Source organism: Capricornis sumatraensis, chromosome 17, assembly GCF_032405125.1.
Source record: "Capricornis sumatraensis isolate serow.1 chromosome 17, serow.2, whole genome shotgun sequence".
In the NCBI taxonomy this organism is placed as follows: Eukaryota; Metazoa; Chordata; class Mammalia; order Artiodactyla; family Bovidae; genus Capricornis; species Capricornis sumatraensis.
Genome location: NC_091085.1, coordinates 72076491 through 72096473, shown reverse-complemented (window position 1 = coordinate 72096473; position 19983 = coordinate 72076491). Strand labels below are relative to the sequence as shown.

The following is a 19983-nucleotide window of genomic DNA, read 5'->3' as shown; positions in this document are numbered from 1 at the left end:
CTTCTGTCTCTTTCTCTCTCTCTTCCAGTGTATACATGTTAATGGGCTGTTTCTTTGGAGAACCCTGACTAGTACAATGCCTGTAAGATATAGATTAGATAGGCCTTATGTTTACCGAATAATTAACAATAATTGTTTGGGGGAGGTACAATCTGTTTCAGCTTTTTCTAAAATTGAAGAATACACATCCAGAAAGCACTCAGGTCACAAGTTCATTTTCCCCAAGTGAACACACTTGAGTCATCACCGTCTGAATGACAACACTTTTGAGTGTTTTATTTTTTACTTTCTTCTTTACGTATCTTTCTTTGTCCTCAGAATGGTTTGTCATGAGAACACATCACTTGAACAAAAACGATGAAGTGAAATAAAAACTCTTGAAACGTTTTTAAAGGAAAGAGAGATCACACTTATGAAGATTTTGATGGGCATGGGAAAACCATCATGTGAAACATATAACCGGAAAAGAAGCTGTGTGTAGTGTACGCTGTAATCTCGACTACATTTAAAAGCCACGGAGGGAGAAAAGCCCAGATTTCACCATGGTTGTCTTTGAGTGGGGGGTGGAGGGGGGCGGCAGTGGTGTGAGATCTTGGCTGGTTTTCTTTCCTGCTTTATATGCATTTTATATTTGCTACAGTTCCTACGGTGAGCGTGCATGACTTTTATAATCAAACACACATGCACGTGAGACCTGACTTCTGTTGGTCTCAGAGAGAGCTCCCGATCCCACAGTCCTGGAGGGCTTGGGGACATTGGTGATTTGGCTGGGGGTGGGGTGGGGGTCTGCGAGGAAGAAGAGGTCCCCTGGGCAGGAAGGGGTCTGAGTAGCCCCCAAGCAAGCCTCCTTGTGGAGGCTCAGGACCAGGGGGCCCCTAGTCTGGGGGCCCCTCCAGCCCTCGAGAAACACTGGCACCCTTAGATGACTCCAGGGCGATTCCGGCATCCCCAGAGCAAGAGAGAGGCACCATCTCGGGACTTCCCTGGCGGTCCAGTGGTTAAGACTCTGCGCTCCCAACGCAGGGGCCAGGGTCTGAGCCTTGGTCAGGGAACTAAGATCCCATGTGCCACAACTTAGAGCTCACAAGCCAGGACTAAATATCCCGTGTGCCACAACCAAGACCTGGAGCAGCCAAGTAAATAAATACTTTTCAACAGAGAGCAAGCCACCGTCTCTGCCTCCGCCTTGTTGCCCTCTCTCGTCCTCTTGACCTCTGCTTCCCACGGCCCACTCCACGCGCCAATATCATGCACTGCCCACAGCACCCAGTTCTACTGGGCCTCTGGGCCTTTGCATGTGACTGGCTACCTCTTCTGTCTCATGACCCAGCTCGGGCACCCCTTCTCTTGGAAGCTTTTCCCACACCCTTCCTCAAGTCTGGGTTCTGAACCCTTCTTCTGTCTTCCTCTATCACTAAGGGCAGATACAAAGGTAAATAGTAAGTAACTCTGACTTTGCAGGTGACAGGGTGTCTGTGTCAACACGTCAAGCTGGCAGTTGCATCAGGAAGGCAACTGTGGACAACCCTTCCATACTGGCTCTGTGCCAATAAAACTTTATTAACAAACACAGATGGTGGGCTGAATGTGACCCACAGCTGGCCAACCCCTGTTCTATCATGGCTCTTGTATAACAATAACGGTACCACGAGTAAGCCCTAACTTTTAGGTGCCAGCCACACTCTCACCTCTCATCCTTCTCCATGCTAGAGGGCAGCACACGACTGCCCAGCACCCCAGGCTGGAAGGGAGACTTGGGGGTCTTGGGCTGGGGGGCCCAGCCAGAAGTCTCACTGGGACTGTCTGCCTCTGGCCTCTTGTGCAGCTGAGCCTGGGGAGAGAAGACAGGGGTGAAGTCTGTTAGCTGCCTTTGGCCTGGGGAAGGGCCCCATCCTACCTGAACGTGTAGGCCAAGAAAAACCAGAGGCCAGTTCGGTAGTCCAAGAGGCCACCCGTGACCATCGGGGTCAAACCACCATCAGAAATTCACATCACCACCACCCACGAGTGGTGTCCTCATCACAGCCCCCTCTGACCCCTCTAGTTTCCCGAGAACCCCACGACGGAGACAAGAGTTCATCTATGGCCAAGGACCAGGTCTTCTAAGCTCCTTGCTCATGTGAATGTGAATCGGTGGGGTTTCTGACTATCAGATTTGTGGGCGAAAAAGGCCATCATTTTTGGAGGACATGGAGGGAATGGGGTGGCTTGGAAGGGTGGGCTCAGACAGAATTCCTCTGGGGGCCGGGGCTATGATGGTGGCAGATGGCATTTGTCTGCAAGGGTAACACTGGCACAGACCCCAGGTGCAATGGTCGTCACCATCACCACCACCAGCCTGGCAGCCTGTGCCCTGGGCTCTGGACTCTACCCGGCTTAAGCTCCAGGATGCGCATTTCCAGGGTGGAGGCTGGCTTTCTGTATTTTATAGAGGAGTAGCCTAAAGGTCAAAGGTCGAAGAGTTTGCCCAAAGTCACACGGCTTTCCAAAGTGGGATCTGCCTGAGGTCTGCCCAGTGCCGACTCCGGAACTCATTTGAGAAAAAGCCCAATAGCCTCCGCAGGGCCTCTGCCCACTCCTGTAAGCAGGGCCTGTCCCTGTCCCTGCCTCTGGCAAGGCAAGGGGGAGAGAGGCAAGGAGGGAGGGAGGCAGGTGAGAAGCACGGGCCTGTCTGTTTTGCGGCCACGGCGGCGCACAGCTCTGGGCGCGAGGTCCAGTACCTTCAGTGCAGCCGGGTCCACGCCGGGAAACACAGGCATCCTCTGAGGTCTGCAGACGGGCGTCCTCTCAGCCCTGGGGGTCCTCTCCTCCTCATCTGACTCTTCCTTTCTCGGGGATTTCTCCTCTGTTGCAAAGAAAAGGGTACTGAAGTCAACGGCAGCCACCGTTCTGAGATTCCAGCTGTCTGTCTACAGAGCAAGCCCAACTCCTTAGCCAGGGATCGCACTGTTCTCCATGAACTGGCCCTGCCTTTCCAGCAAGATTGCTGCTAGTCCCGGCTCGGGCAAGGCTGAACTGCTTAGAGAGACTCCTTGACGTCCCCCAGCCCGGCCACACCCATGGAACACTTTCCACATCTCTGACCTCTTTGATCCCGTTGCTGCTTTCACCCAGAATACCTTTCCCTAGCGAATTCCTATCTGTTCTTTAAGAACCAGCTTACGTTTTGACATGGAATGCAGACAAGGAAGCCCTTAGAGGAAAACCTATAGCCGTGAATAATGGATCAGAAACCCCAAAAGACTGGTAATGAATGAACTGGTCTTTCAACTCGAGAATCTAGACGAAAAGGCCAGCCAAGAAACCTGCAGAGAGGATAAGGGTGACTCCAATAATGGTCAAAGCAGATTCAGTGAAATCCTAAAGTTGTGTCTCAGTCCCTTGCAACCTGTGGAGCCCCAATTAACAGAGCATCCGCAAAAACTGTTCCCACTTAGCTTCTAGCCAGCTCGGCGTAATGAGAAATCAGTTTCTTGTGTTACTGTGCTCCGAGGTCCTGCAGTCTTCAAAGTCAGAAAGCTATTCCCAGGGTTTACCCTAACTCGTTCCTGCTAGCCAGCGCGGCCGCGGAGGAGGAGACGGGGCGTACCGGTGGAGTCCCGGAACATCCACGCGCTGTCGGCCTCCTCCTCCCAGGCGGACCTGCCGTCCGGCTCGCTGGTGCGGCTGCGCCGGAGCGAGTGGGCGGTGGGAGCCCGGCGGCGGCTCCTCTTGCTGAGCTGCACCCGGGTCTTGAGGGCACTTGAGTCGAGCACTGAGGTTTGCTGTGGGGGTGGCGGGGAAGAAGAGGGAAAAGATAAAGCTCCGGAGACATAAAGGGAGGGGCACCACCCCCGGGAGGGGTGCGTGGCTGCGCCGATAGACACAAGATGCTATTTAAGGGGGCACGTGGACCAGCATTTCTGCATTCTCCTAGGAACCTAAGGCCTCAAGCCTACGTTCCTTGTGAAGGATACCACGTAGGCTGATTCTAAGAATCAAATGAACCGGGCGTGCCCCACGCAGTGCCTGGCACATTGTGGGCACATAATGCAAACGCTGCCCCCCCTCCTGGTGACATCATCCGAGCAGGTGAGCTAGAGCAGTACATTAATGGGGAGCTCAATACACGTTTGTTTGTTTGTTGAATGAATAACTGAACACATTCTCTTAACTAAATCCTTACAGAGACCTTACTCCGCACAGGGCCCATGAGCTGAGATTCTCAACTTGGTCCTTCCTCTACCCACAGTGATTCAGGGGGCAGGTGGGAGCTGGTGGAGCAACCTTCTAAGCGCCAGGCATTTGTTTTCAAGCAGCAGGCTCTGAGCAGAGGCAGGGGGAGGGTCAGTGATGGTTTCCGAGATCATTACCTTTCCTGCTGGAAGGGCTGGGGGAGGGGTTGAGGAAGACCACCCTGGTGAGCCCAGCAAGGAGGTGGGACAGCTGTGGCTCAGTGATCCCCCAGGAGACAACGGTGAGAGATGGGACCTTGGGGTTCATCTCCTGGTCAGTTCAATTCCTAGTTGTGTGACCTCAAGCAGGGGACTTACCCTCTCCGAGCTGAGGTGGCCCTATTTGTAAAAATGGAATGATACTAGTATCCCCTTCCTAGAGGGGCTGCAAGACTTCAGGGAGCCCAGGCAGGGACAGCCCTGGTTCCAGCAGCATCTGAGTCAGGCTCACGGCCAAGAGCTGTTCCTACAGGGGGCATCTCTTTGCCCGGCCGGCTCAGGTCCTGGTGTGAAATGTTGGATTCTTCCTCTCAGGTCCACTTTGGAGAAATTCTGTCACCCAGGGCCTTTTAAGTTAGCAATGATGAGCTAATTTCAGTGACTCATTTCCCAGAACTGGTAAGTGACAGACACCCCAGTAGGGGCGGGAAGAGGCTGTTGATGTCTGCAAAGCTGTTTCCCAAACCGGCCACGAGGATGTCCAGTGCGGGGGCTGGTCGGGGGTGGGGATAGCTAGGGAGAGACGAAAATCATAAAGAATCTGCCCTCGCTAAGAGGAGAGCATGCACCTCCGGTGGTCACCAAACAGAGCCCGTTTCTCAGACTCAGAGGAAGTGGGAGGGAGCCACAGCGATGCAGGGGCTGGCTTGAGGGGGACCTGGTTCCATTTCCCTGGGGCCCCCCTTACAGCCTCAGACTGGTGCAGAACATCCTGAGTCATTAAAAAAAGAGAAAAAAAAAAAAGGAGAGAGAGGAGTGTCTCCAGCACTGCTCCCCGCTACCGACTCACATCGATAAAGGGGAAGTCGTCCACCTTCTTCGCGGGGTAGGCGTCTGGCGGGGGCAGCCCCTCCATCCCGTCAGTGGATTCCAGGTCCGTGCTGGATCGGTCCACGCTGGTGCTGCGCTGCTCCCTGGAACAGTCGTGCTGGTCCCCGGCCGAGGTGACCTCCGTCTGGGAGGAGAGCGAGGACAGGCGGCTGCTGGGGGGCTGCTTCCAAGCCGAGGTGGCACTGCTGTCCGGGGACGGGGACTCGGGGGCCAAGCTACGAGAATGGAAGGGAGCGAGGGAGGCGTGGTCAGGCAGGTTGCTTCTGAGACCTGAATGTCAAGGAAGGGATGCGGCAGAAGGCAGGATGTGGGCTGTGCTTTGTATGCCAGGAAATAAGAGACAGGACATCCCAGTGAGGAGACCCATCCTGGGCCCGGCCAGGCGCTGTCCACGGTTCCTCTGGAACACCTGGACAGGTACAGAATGGGAGGAGCCACTCCCCCACTCGAGACCCTCTAACTCTGTGCTGCCCAGTAGGGGAGCCGAGGGTCACCTGTGGCCGCTGGGCCCTTGTAATGGGGCGAGTGAGGGCTGAGCTGGGCCAAGAGTAGAGAGTACACGCTGACTCCTAACACTTGGAGTGAAAAAAAATAAACAAGTAAAATACCACAGTGATAACTTTACAGTGATTGCGTGTTACAAGGGCAGTATTTATAAAGGGTCTATCGGGCTCAGTGGGGCTTCCCAGGTGGCGCTAGCCGGGCTGCCAATGCAGGAGGCATGAGAGACGTGGGCTGGTTCCCTGGGCGGGAAAGACCCCTGCAGAAGCGCGCAGCAACCCACTCCAGTATTCTCGTCCAGAGAATCCCATGGAGAGAGGAGCCTGGCGGGCTCTGGTCCATACGCTGCACAGAGTCAGACATGACTGAAGCGATTTAGCGCACACACTGGGTATTGGGTTCTACAGAATATACTGTTAAAATTAATTGTGCCAGGATTTCCCTGGCGGTCCAGTGGTTAAGACTTCGACTTCCAGTGCAAGGAGTGAAGAAGGTTCGACCCCTGGTTGGGGAGCTAAGATTCTGCATGCTGCATGGCCAAAAAAAAAAACCAAACAAACCACAGAAGCGATATTGTGACCAATTCAATCAAGACTTTAAAAAACGGCCTTTAAAAAAAAGGAAAAAGACTTTTAAAAAAGGGGAAAAAAATCTTAAAGAAATTAATTTCGCCCGTTTTCCTTCTACTGTGCTGATGCGGCCCCTGGAACGCTGCGGCTGCGCGCGAGGCTTGGGTGTGCAGCTCGCACTGCATTTCCGTCGGGCAGCGCTGATGGCGATGAAACCGTCACTGGCCGTCACCTGTGGTGGAGCGGGAGTGGGGAATATCCTACATTGCTTCACTCATTCACTCACTCACTCGACAAAGATTTACTGAGCGCCTACTATGTGCCAGGCCCTGTGCTGAAAAGCTGTATCTTTGCATCCTCCCCACAGGATAGGATTGACCTCACGAAATTAAACATTAACCTTGCGAAAGATGAGGAAGCCGAGGCAGAAAGACATGAAGAGCCTTGCCCAAAGGGGTGGACCTGACCCCAGAATCCAGATCCATGACTCTCTCTCTCCTCCTGGAATTTCTGCCCACGATAATGTACTCCGAGTACCACTCGGATAATTGGAACCACAAAAGACAGAAGGTTTATAAATAAATCAAGCCATTAAAATTAAATAGGCTCCCTGCTCCTCTCTTAAAAAGACCGCAAAGTCAAGAGCAGAGGAAAGCCTTATCCTAAGTAAGGGGGTACCAGCACGCCAGACAACAGGTCCCTGATCAGAGGGTCTGCCCCAAAAGACCGCCGAACTTCACCCTTGGGCAGAGCTGTCAACCCAGGTGTGCTGGTGTCTCACTCAGGGAGCACAGCCTGCTTTTTGTCAGCTCTGAACGGATTTCGTTACTTGGATTAAGCAGGACGTTGGGGCGTGGGGCGGCATTGAGGCAGAGCCACAAAAAAATGAGGGAAATACCACCGAGCGGGCAGCAGGTGGCGCTGCTGCCCAGGGCTGGGAGTAAAGCCGCGCCTGGGCCCTTTCTGGGAGGAGAAGCTGCAGTACCTCTGAGAGACAGGAGGGGGCGAGCGATACCAGGACACGGGAGCGGGGGCGGGGACGCGGGCAGGTGGAGATGCCAGTGGCGGGGTTTCCCCTTCTCCCTGTAAGAGCTGGGAGGATAGAGGCCAGAGGAGAGGGGCCTCCCAGGGTGAGACAAAGCAAAACCAGGACCCAGGCTTCCAGACTCCTGCAGGAACGTTCTAGTGAAATTTAAGTAAGCTCATTAACTAACCGTATATCACAGCTTAGGAGAGAAAACGAAACGCCCTTCATGTGCACCATTAGAAACCTGCGCTTCCCTTTTTCTTTTCTTGTGTGCTTACTCACTCAGTCATATCCGACCCTCTGTGACCTCATGGACTATAGCCGGCCAGGCTCCTCTGTCCTTGGAGATTCTCCAGGCAAGGATACTGGAGTGGGTTGCCATGCCCTCCTCCAGGGGATCGTCCCAAGCCAGGGATCGAACCCAGGTCTCCTGCATTGCAGGCAGATTCTTTACTCTCTGAGCCACCAGGGAAGCCCATGAATACTGGAGTGATAGCCTATCCCTTCTCCAGAGGAACTTCCTGACGCAGGAATCAAACCAGGATCTCCTGTGTTGCAGGCAGATTCTTTACCAGCTGAGCTACCAGAGAAGCCCCACCCATTTCTAATTCACTCACCTCCCCCCAGCTTGGGTAACGACGACAGCTATGGGACATAAGTCAGTGGAGGGGTGTGGCCACTCCTGACTGGGGTAGGGGGCAGGGGAAGGAGCTGGGAGACCTGGGTTGAGTCCAGCTCAGCCATGGACACACCATATCCGGGTCTGAGTTCATCTTAGCCATGGACACGCCATATCCCTGGGCACAATACCCACAGATGAGGAAACTGAGACACACAGAGACACAGCCAGGAAGTGGCCACACTGGGGTTGACTCAGATCTCCCTGGCTTTAAAATGCCATGCGATCCTGCAGCCCTCGGGTGGGGAAGGTGAACTAACAACATGGCAAGCCCACCCTCCGTGTCCACAGAGCTGCTACTGTGTTTGATCCCGCCCCAGGGCAAGAAGAAAAACTGCATGTTTAAAACAAAGAACAGGTACGACCAACAAATGCAAAGTATCAAACTCCTACTCCTACGACCAAGTGCTGGGAAATACGCCCACTGTGAACGCAAGTTACTCTCCTGCCCACCCCAAGTCTCAGTCTTCGTCTCTGCAAGGTGGGACCACAGACTTAAATGTTACGCTTCAGAGCTGACAACAGTGCTCGGCCTGTCCGCTTAATACATCTTGGCTGTTTTTATGAGCATCATTCCCTTTCTACAGGGCCTTCCCAGGTGGCTCAGTGGGTAAAGAATCCACCTGAAGTACAGGAGATGCAGAAGACGTGGGTTCGATCCCCAGATAGGGAAGCTCCCCTGGAAGAGGCCAAGGCAGCCCACTCCAGTGTTCTTGCCTGGAGAACCCCATGGTCAGAGGCGCCTGGCAGGCTTCCGTTCCATGGGGTCGCACAGAGTCGGACAGGACTGAGTGACCAAGCACGCACACATGCACCCTTCTACAGAAGAGTTTGTGAAATCCGGCAAATACAACTAAATGGTCCAGGACCCCACAGCCAGCCAGAACGGAGCTGGGATTCAGGCCTGCCTGCCTCCTGAATCCGGGTGATGCTTGGTGACCTTCAGGCTTCTGGAGTCACAATAACATTCCCTTCCAGCCAGGCCGACACCTGAGGGGCCCTCCACGCCACTAACAGTGATGATCCTGAATGCTGACATAGCTTATGAAGCAGTATGTATAATACGCTCCTCTGTTTATAAACACACAATATACGTACATAGAAAAAAGGTCTAGAAAGACAACCAAAAACACTAATGAAAGTGATACCTGAGTCCTGACATTACAGTTGGTTTTCATTTTCTTGGCAATTTTTTTTTTTTTTTTTTTTGGTTTGTGGTGGTGAAACATGTAAGATGAAATTTGCCAGTAGGGGCATTCAGTGCATTCCTAATGCTGCGGGCTTCCCTTGCAGCTCAGCTGGTAAAGAATCTGCCTGCAATGCGGGAGACCTGGGTTTGATCCCTGAGTTGGGAAGATTCCCTGGAGAAAGGAAAGGCTACCCACCGCAGGCCCAGTATTCTGGCCTGGAGAATTCCACAGACTGTATAGTCCATGGGGTTGCAAAGAGTCAGACACGACGGAGCGACTTTCACTTTCCTTCTTAACGCTGTGTGGCCATCACCACTCTGGCTTAAGAACATCTCCATCCGCCCAGGAGGAAATCTGGTCTCCTCTGTCCCTGCGGATTTGCCTATTCTGGATACTTCACATATCATTTTAAAATCTTTTTTTTTTTGTACTTTCTAAACTTCTGTTTTATAAAAAGAATGGGTAGCTCTTATTACACAACAACCTGTTACAGACAAAACAGGTTCTCCTTAGTAACGGAGAAATCAGGAGGCAGATGGGGGCCCTGACTCCCCCCGAGAGGTCCTGTCCCACACTGCTTACCTCTCCCCGCTCTGGCGCTGGTCCGGCCACGTCCCATACTGACTGTCGGCTTCCTGCACAAGGGTGTCGGTGTCCTTGGCCTCGGGGGTCCGCTTAGAGAAACACTGCTTCAGCTGATCCTGCAAGGACAAGCCAGAGGTTTCTATCAGGGGCAAATGCTCAGAACCTGGTCCGGCTGATAAACCTATTTATCAGCCTATCCAGCTGATAAATCATGCTGCCTGACCCCTTGCTCAAACCCACCCGGGCTCCCTATTGCTCTCAGAGACGGGTCCAAACGTCTGTGCTGAGAACTAGAGTGACCGACCGTCCAGGACTGCCCAAGACATCACAGGAGGCAGGTAAGATGCCGCGCTTCCGGTGCAGAGGGGCCTGGGTTCGATCCCTGGTCAGGGAACTAGATCCTGAATACCACAACCAAGCGTTTGCATGCCGTAACTAAAGATCCTGCATGCTGTAACTAAGACCCAGGGCAGCTAAACAAACAAACAAAAAGCCCCCAAGAGACGGGGATCTCTGAGTGATGAGTGAGGGAGCAAGGGCCCCTGGAAATCAGAACGGCAAGCTTCCAAGGCTGCCGAGGGTGGAATCAGGGCAGGAGGCAGGGGAACACTTCCTGACCTCCTTTGGAAGGCTCTGGGCGGCAGGCTGGGGGTGGAGGAGTATATGGTGCTCAGCAAAAAACACATTGGCTTCCGTGTGTCCCCATTTGTGGGCCTTCCTGCAGAGGTTTAAGATTCATGCTCAGGGATGTGGAATCCCTGAAGGCAGGGAGGGAGGTCTGCTCCCCTCACTGCTAAAGCCAGACTCGGGATTCTGGAAGGCAGCATCCCCGACTCCCCCGCCACTCTCGCCCCCGTGTCGGGTCAACCTCCAAGCCCTTCAAAGTCTCCCTCGGGAACATTCCGTCCAAACCCGGCCAGCTCTGGGGCTCCCCTGCCTCCTTCACCTCTGGTCCCTTCCCAGACATTCTTTTCCCGTAACAGTTTCCAAAGCTGAACTCGAAGCCTGCAAGGTCCTTGCTCAAAACCCTTCAATAGCTCCCCAGAGTCAGGTCCAAACACCGGAAGGATGGCTTGTGGGACCTTCACTGGTGGGGCTCTTTCTCCACTGTCCCCTGTCCCTCTCCCACCTCCCGACCCTCCCAGCCCCTCTTCCTGGCTGCTCCAGCCCTCCTTCACCTTGGGACCTGCTGGAGCAGCCACCACCTCTTGGCTCTCGTTCAAATTTCAGCTTCAGCTTCGTTGGCTCTTCCTCCAGGAAGCCTTCCCTGAACTCCCCCTCACCCAAGGCTGGCTCAGGAGCCCCCAGCTCCCGTTCCCTCGGCTTCAGGTCTCTACACCTATGTTGTCCAACACGATAGCCACATGTGGCTATTTACATTAATTAAAATTTGAAAAATACAAAGAATCCAGTTCTTCAGTGGCTCTAACTACATTTCAAGGGCTCCATAGCTGCATGTGGCTGCCACATTCAGCAGCATGGATAGAGTACACGTCAGTCATAGCAGAGAGTTTCCAGTGAAGAGCACGGCTGTAGAACGCCCCACAATACATTCATTATAATTGACCTGTTTCTTTTCATTCTCCCTCGGACAAGTACTATCTCTGGAGCCAGGATGCCTGGATTTGAAGCCAGGCTCCATCTCATGGTGGCTGTGTGACCTTGGGCAAGTCACTTAACCGCTCTGGGCCTTAGTGTCTGGACAAAGCAGATGTTAAGTATTTGGTTGAATGCCATCTCGTTCGCTGCGTCTTAACACCGAACCCCCAAATCTGGAGCACTCCAGGGGTGAGGGTCATCTCAGGGAATTCATCTTGTCGGTGAGACTCAGGCAAGCGGGCTGTCTGTCAGCACTTCCTTCTGCTCGCTGGCTGGTCGGCTTCTGCCACGTGTCTCATTGTGGACCCTGGCGGTCCTTCAAGTCAGCAAGTCTTGATCTTCACTCCCAAGGCCACAAGGCCTCAATAAGACCACAGAAAGGGTCCAAAACTCTCTAGAACTTGCTGAAAGTCAGGTTTTTAAAATTAGCTTTAAGGCAGAGTGTTTTTCCAAATCAGCTTTGCCTCACAGGCTGCAATAAAAACCCCCCACTGCCTGCAGGGGAGAACGTGTCTACAGGGTGGTCTGAAAATACACGATGGCTAACGAGAAGAGTTGTCCGAGGAACACATGTGCCCAAATTAGCTGCCCCCCGCCATTCGGCATGTACTCCTGACGGATAGCAAACAGCCACAATCCAAATTTTAGCTGCCATTTGCCACATGAGGTCATCACAACTTAACATTTAAATCTCCAAGGACTCCTCTGAGGCCATCTGACTTGCCTTTTCAGATGAGAAACTTTTTCAGATGATAAAGTCAGAGGCATAGGCTGCTTGCAGTGAGCCTGGAACCCAGGTTTGGGCTTCTTCCACACACACCGCCCCCCCACCTTTTCCAGGATACTTCAAGAGGCTCACGTGAGGAAATGCACGTTAAAGTGCTCTAAGAAGGCTAACTCGCCCGAGATTTAAAACGAGAACTTGGCGAATTTAAAAACCACCTGCAGGGGGACTTCCCTGGTGGTCCAGTGGTGAAGATTCCACACCTACTGCAGGAAGTGCGGGGATCCTTAATCAGGGGACTGAAATCCCACATGCAGAGAGGCACGGCAAAATGATAATAATAATAATAATGATTAATTAGAGAAAAATCACTCGCTCAGACTAGGTCGCCAAGCCCCCAAGCTGGTGGTGGGTGAAAATTCTGGGCCCTTGTCTTACAGACAAACACGACCACCTCAGCCCAGGACAGATGATGGACAGCTTTCTAACACCCAGGCTGGGGAGACCAGCCTAACAGACGCCTTTGAGGGCTGTGTTTAAACAAGCGGTAACACATGTCCTGAAATTTAAAACGTGCACACCCTTGACTCAGCCAGTTTAGTTCCAGAAATTTATCTCAGAATCATCAGACACGCTCGCCAAGATCTGTGAACATGGATGCTTCCCCACGGGAGCACCAAGATTGCAAAATATTGCAAATACTGGAATCGTCCTAAATATCCAACAAGACGGGGATCAGTGAATTATCAGTTCAGCTCAGTCGCTCAGTCGTGTTCGACTCTTTGCGACCCCATGGACTACAGCACACCAGGCTTCCCTGTCCATGACCAACTCCCAGAGCTTGCTCAGACTCATGTCCAGCGAGCTGGTGATGCCATCCAACCATCTCATCCTCTGTCGTTCCCTTCTCCTCCCGCCTTCAATCTTTCCCAGCATCAGGGTCTTTTCCGGTGATCTCTTCATTGTTTCTGGAGTTATATGTCCACTCCTCTGTGGTAGCATATTGGGCACCTACCCACCTGAGGAGTTCATCAGTGAAATGCACAGGATGAAATATCCATGTGGCGGAATAAACACAGCCGAGGAAAAGGATGCTCAGAAAGACTCCTGAGTATCACAGAAAGCTGTCTGTCTTATCCGAGCAAACAATCGTATTTTTTTTCCCCAAAGTCAGATCCCTTTATTACATGTAGGTGAAAAAACCACGCATTATGTTGTGATACCAGCTTTGTGAAGACAGATGTACAAATGCATGTGAGGATAGGCAAAGGAGATCTCTGGAAGTTTTCAGAGAAAACTGTTACCAGTGACACTACCTGTAGTGAGGAAACGGGCTTTTTTTTTTTTTTTTTTTTGCCACACCACCATGCAGCGTGTGGGATCTTAGCTCTCCGTTCAGGGACTGAACCCATGCCCCACCCGGCCACAGTGGAAGCATGGAGTCTTAATCACCAGGGAAGTCCCTGTCTCTCTATTATTGATGATGATTTTATTTAGGATCCACACTTGTGATTTTGGATCCCAGTATCAGCAGATGATAAAATTAAATAAAATCCATTAAACCATTCCTGCAACTCTATCATATGGACACATCCCCATTTAAGAACAAATCAGAAGAGGGCTCTTCATTTGTTCATCTCTACCAGAGCCCAGCAAACTCTGCCTATCAAGGGCCAGATAATAAATATTTGGCGCTTTGTGGGTTATGGGGTCTATCTCAGCTTCTGCCTTGCTGTCGTTACCATGTCAGCAGCACGGATGATGTCTGTGTTCCAATAAAACTTTATTTACAAAACAGGTGGCTGGGGACTTCCCCGGTAGTCTAGTGGCTAACACTCAAGCTCCCAATGCAGGGGGCCAGGTTTCCAGCTCTGTTCTGGGAACTAGATCCCACATGCCGCAACTAAGACCCGGCACAGCCAAATAAATCAATGTTAAAAAACAAACAAACCAACCCAGGTGGCTGACTGCTCCCTGACACCCTTTAGACTGTCGGCTGCATGAAAACGGGGACTCTTTCACCCACTGCTGCACCCAGAGCTTAGAACCACACCAGGCCTGGAGTACTTGTTGACTAAATATTTGCTGGAAGAATATGTTTCTGAAAATAACCTTTTTTGCACAGAACAGGTGTGAGCTCCTTAAGCAGAAAAGGCCATGTCATTAGGGAGGGGATGACGGTAAGAGAGAATATGACCCCTGCATGTATTTCGGGGTGTCTGACACATCCATCTAGGAAAGCAGCCTGAGTCAGGGAGGTGCTGGGTGGCCCGCAGCTGACGGGGCAAATCCGAGCAATTCCCCTCCCCCTCTGCAACTGGACACTGTCAGCTGTGCAGGGTACCCCGGGGTCACAGGGCCCATGCTGTCGAGGGTGACACTGGCTCTGTCCCAGTGCCCCCAGGGCCTGGCGGCACCTCCCTGCCTTGTGCCTGAATCAGACTTGCACAACGGCTAAGCAGTAACAATAACAACAACATCAAGGGCTGGCACTACGGTAAGCACAGCTGAATATCCCAGCCTTTCACTCTGCCGTCATGGGCTCCTGCACAGGAAGCCTTAGGACTTACAGGAACTGTCATTTTACAGGGGAGGAGACTGAGGTCCAGAGAGGGGACCTGACACACCCAAGGCCACACAGAAGCTGGGTGGAGCTGGCCATCGGGTCTGCCTGACACTCAGGCCCTAAAGTGCTCCCCCGAACTGCTGCCTTCTCCCGGCTCTGGCTCGACATGGAGAGCTCCGTGGGGCCCTCAGTGATCATTTCACAGATGGGAAAACCGAGGGCCAGGAAAGGAAATCCAGGAAAGGATGCCAGGCCAGGCCGAGAATCCAGGTCTCCTGAGTCCCTGGCCTGTGCCTGGTCACCGCAGGGCAGTCCAAGCTGCACCCAGGTGGGGCCTCAGGCCCAGGGAGGGGAGAAGGAGGGGGGCGGCAGGCTGAGGTTGGGCCGAGTCCCCCAGGGCTCTCCCATCTACCTGGACCCCCAACTCCAGGCTCTTTTTTTTTTTTTTTTTTTGTCTCGCCACAAGGCATGTGGGATCTTAGCCCCCTGACCGAGGATCAAACCTGTACCCGATGCATTGGAAGCGCAGAGTTTTAACCACTGGACCAGCAGGGAAGCCACCTGGGCTCTTAAAACCCTGGCTGCCCCACTGTGGCTGCGGGGTCCAGTGTCCTCCTCCTCACCCCTCCTTTGTGCTGCAGCCACGCTCGGGCACCGTCACAGCCCAGGCCTGCTGCCCAGCTCTTCACCTGGCAAGGGCAGCGCGTGGCAGCCCCTGGGAGCAGCTTCCCCGGCCGAGCCTAGGTCCTGTCCTGGTCCTGCCGAGCCCGGGCTTTGGCCGGGGGTTCTCAGCACTTGGACAGGTCCTTGGGTGCCTGTTCCTCCCAGTGCACACGACCTCCAAGAGGAGAGCTGCATCTTGTCACACTGGCTTCTCGGTGCTTAGTCACAGGACCTGGCACAGAGCACGTGCTCACTGAAAGGGAAGGAAGGAAGGTGGGGACGAACGGGGAAGAAAGGAGAGGAGGAGAGCAAGGGAAGGCAGTCCGGCCAGAAGGAAGTGGGCAGGAACGGGGCAGCACAGAGCCCTCAGCTCCTGATGCTGGCAGCAAACCCGCGTGGTGTCCCTCCCTGGGGACTTGGGTCCCAGCTAGGAGCCCACAGTGTCCCCCCGTCTCCCAGCGGCTGGAGGTGGTGCTTCCCTGGGAAGCACCGGTTTCTGACCCCTCTCAATGCGCTCTGGGAACAGTTATGCAGCCTGGCCAGGTGTGGTTAGGTGTGGCCAGGTGTAGTCAGGTATAGCCAGGTGTGGCACACTGTGGTGGCTTGGACGGGGGTTACAGCCAAGACGGAGAGAGAGCAAGACAGAAACCGAGAGAACACAACCAGGACCATGAAGCACGTGGACATGGGCACAGACAGAGAGGGAGGCTCCGACGAGCTGGAGGTGGCGCAGGCCCTGAGACTGGCAGGTCAGGCGCAAATTCAGCTCTGCCTCTTGGTAGCTGCGAGCAAATCTCAAACCTCGATTTTCCCGTCTGTAAAATGGGGGTGGGGGCGTTGGGAGAATCTGGTAAAATGTCTGGTGAGAGCTGCACACGCCAGGCACGTGAGAAGGACCAGATGCCAGTTGAGATGATGGTGATGACAACGATAAATAACATCCACTGTTTAGTTCCCCAAAGCGTCGGTTTAACAGTCTAACGAGGTGCTACGACGCCCTAAGGAGGCCTGACTGCCCCATCACCCAGCTGAGAGCAAAGGGGTTGTCTTCACTGGATCCCTCACTATCTCCCCTGACCCCGACATGAGCCAGCTGCTCTCCTGCGTCCCGCAGTGAGCCCGGCACAGGCTCTTCCAGCACACCCTCCCTCCCCAGGGCCGAGCAGGGCGGGCAGGCTGCAGGACCAGGTCTGGCAGAGACACGCTGTCTCCACGGGACAAGTGTGTCACCTGAAGGGCGGGAAGGCGTGCTGGCAGCGGGCCTTCAGGAGGCATGCCTGGTTACGGCACAGAGTGCCCTGCAGGCCGCCAGGGAGTGGGGGTGCTTCCTGGTGGCCCCCACCGCATCCACCTCCGAGTCAATAAACAGAAAGGACAGCTGGGCTGGTGGGGCCCGGGCTCCCGCTGGCCGTGGGGGTGGGGTATCCCAGACTCCGGAAGCCCGATGGGCACCCTGCGCTCTGGGTAGTGGGGGTGAGTAAGGAGACGATGGAAGAAGTAATAACTGGGAACACACGTAAGGAGCACCCATTGCGCGCCCGGCACCAAGTCAGATTCCTTATGTGCGCCGTCCAATTAAACCCCCGAGTCAACGCTTTAACATGCCCATTTCACAGGTGGACAGGGACAACAGGAAAGGACGCTGATACTGCCCTCTCTGTGTGCCCACCTGCTGCAACTCATCCTCCCAACAACCCGAAGAGGCAGGTACTGTGAACTAGCCCCACTTTCCAGATGGGAAGACCGAGGCCCAGGGAGGTGAAGCCACTTGCCCAGGGTCTCAGGAGGGGGTGAAGGAGCCCGATTCAAACCCAGGTGGCTCCAAGTCTATGGCCAGTGATGCCCCATCCCACTAAGTCCCGCTGTGACTGCACCCAGGAAACATCCACCCCAGGCCTGCTTAGAATGAGGCCCTGAAGCACGGCACAGGCATCAGCTCCTCCCAGAAGCCTCCATTCGAGCAGGCCTGGGTCTCTCTTGGGATCCCACAGGGCACGTGTGCTCACTGTCTGTTGGACTGTGGGCTCCCTGAGGGCAGGCAATGCGGTCTGTTCACTCTCAGACCATCAAGGCAAGACACAGCCCTGCCAGTGGTCTGTGAATGAATGGTCTAGAGTGAATGAATGAGTGCGTGAATGAATGGGCGAGTCAGTGGATAAACAACCCACAGGTGATCCCTGGCCCCCTTTCTCATGCCATGAACAATACTGTGATCTATTCAAAGCTTCTTGGTACATCCCAGGACTGTTTTTATATATGCTATTAAATTTTAATTTCTGTTCTTTTTTAAAAACAAGTCTTTCTTCTAAGACACCCCATTCAGTGTGCTGACAAACAGTGAAGGCAGTCTGGTGACGATGATTTTTTTTTTCAAGGTGCAAATAAAAGAGATTGGCCCAGGAATGGAGGACAACCAACCCCCACCCGCCCTAGATAACCAGGAATCTTCCTGCAGGGGGAGAGGAAAGAGCTTAGAACATTCTGGAAGTCCTGAGATACTTTTACACAGACCAATTCAAATTCCTTTTCAGCCTAAAGTTCTATTAATAAAAGGCCTACAGTTCTAAGGTTAAAGAGGAGTCGAGAGAAAAAGGAATGTGGTTTTTTCCAAATGTATCTTTATGTTTTAAAATGACAGAACCAACCCTAGCATGCAATACTTTTCAACTGTTGAAAAGAATGAGGAAGATATGTGTGTCCTGATATGGAATGACTTCCAAGATACACTGTCAAGCGAATAAGGCGAGGCTGGAAACAACAGGTGGAGAGGGGAAGGATATATACGTAAATATTTGAAAATGCACAGGGCATGTGAGGAGGACACAGGAAAGCTGTCATCACACTTGTCTCTGGGAGGGGAACCGAGTGATGGGGGGTGGGGGAGAGAGGGAGGCCCAGTTTTAAAATTCCACTTCTTCTTGTATTTTGTAACACTTGTGGTTGTTAGCTTTTAAAAATAAACGTCAAAAATGTACAATCCCATGTGAATATAGAATTCATGTTTCCGAGCATCTCCTCTTCAGGGGATCTGTCCCACCCACCCTGACTCGGCTCCTCTTGGAAAGATTCTTAAAACAGTCTCTCAGGCAAATTTGACTCTTTTTTCTGAAACATCACATGTCAAAACATCTCTCTCATGTTTATTTCAGGCGAGGCCTCAGCTTGTCGGGTGACAGAATTGCAGCCTTGATGTGTCAGTGTGAACCCGGGGAGGAAGCAGGGAGTTTGGGGTGTGTCTCCCCAAATCCTGCGGGATCGCTCCCTGACAGGCCTCGGGCACCACCTCCACCACGTCTGAGGCTGTGGGCGCCCTGCAGGGCCACAGCATGGCTCTACCACCCCTGCCCTTGGTGACTCACCTAGCGGGTACACACACGCGTGTGCGCACACACATACACACCCAGATGCGTACAACACAAATAAACACACACGCAAATATACACACAACACGTGCTCTGTTGCTCCATCATGCCCAACTCTTCGTGGCCACATGGACTGTAGCCCACCAAAGCGCCTCTGTCTATGGGCTTGCCGGGCAAGAACAGTGGAGTGGGTTGCCATTCCACTCTCCAGGGGATCTTCCCAACCCAGGGATCGAACCCACGTCTCCTGTGGCTCCTGCATTGGCAGGCAGATTCTTTACCACTATACACAAAAAAATACATAAATACACACACACACACACAAACACACATACACAAACACACAAAATACACAACACACACAACACACACACACACACACAAATACACACACGCATCAACTCACAAACCCAAGGATGCTCATAGCGACAGCATCGATTTTGGTTACCAGCAAGCACAGCCCACGTTTCCTCCTGGTGCCCAGCCCAGTCTGTGGTTTTGTTCAAAGGCCCTGCCCAGGGTCCAGGGTGCTGCCTATTCTAACTCACAGCTCAGCTCCAACCACCCTTGCCTCCTAGTCCAGCCCTTGGGAAGCAGAGGCCCTGGAAAACGCTTGGAGGATGGTGTCTCTTTGGCCAACTTGAAGCAGCAGCACCCAGGTCGAGGCAGAACTGCCTGCTGCAGGGTCCTGTCTGCACATCACCTAATTCAGTGGGTCACAAGTTGGTGAGAGAGCTTGGAAGCCTCTATCGTGAGCTCCAGGACACAGGAGCTGGGCCCACGCACAGCTCCAGGCCAGTTTACCACTGGCATTTGGCTGAGCCCAGAGACATGTTCAGACAGACAGCGCACCTTGGTCAAAGCCAATAAACGAAATAATAGGCCCATTTGGAAGAAGCTGGTGCTGATGCAAGCTTTTGGGCATGCTGGATAAAGCCCTGAGCACCCTTGGGGCCAGGACCCAGTTAGCAGGACCTGCTCAAGGTGGAGAGAGCATCCAGGCATGGGACCCTGAGCACCCAGGCACTTTGGCTCATCCTGGGTGAGCATGGACCACAGCCAGGTGGCAAGAAACACACTTAACCACATCAGCCCCCAACGGTCCTCTCACCAATCTGGGATGGGGGTTTTAGCATCCCAACTCCTAAACCAGGGACCAGATGCATTCCAAACTCGGGACAACTCAGATTTTTAGCAAGGCAACAAGCAGACATACTGTATATTGGGAGGAAGCCCCAGTGGAATCTAGAGAAG

At 53.2% G+C, this 19983-nt stretch overlaps 1 protein-coding gene across 3 annotated transcripts in view; it reads right to left on the bottom strand.

Annotated features, from left to right (window-relative positions):
- KIAA1671 (KIAA1671 ortholog) overlaps positions 1-19983 on the bottom strand; it is a 127031-nt gene that overhangs the window by 2542 nt on the left and 104506 nt on the right. For all 3 annotated transcript variants that reach the window (XM_068989479.1, XM_068989481.1, XM_068989480.1), the window contains 5 exons: positions 9813-9931; positions 5224-5479; positions 3590-3764; positions 2721-2845; positions 1689-1831 (listed from right to left, as the gene is read on the bottom strand). In XM_068989479.1, the coding sequence (XP_068845580.1) occupies positions 1689-1831; positions 2721-2845; positions 3590-3764; positions 5224-5479; positions 9813-9931 (818 nt within the window). The remainder of the gene's footprint in view (positions 1-1688; positions 1832-2720; positions 2846-3589; positions 3765-5223; positions 5480-9812; positions 9932-19983) is intronic.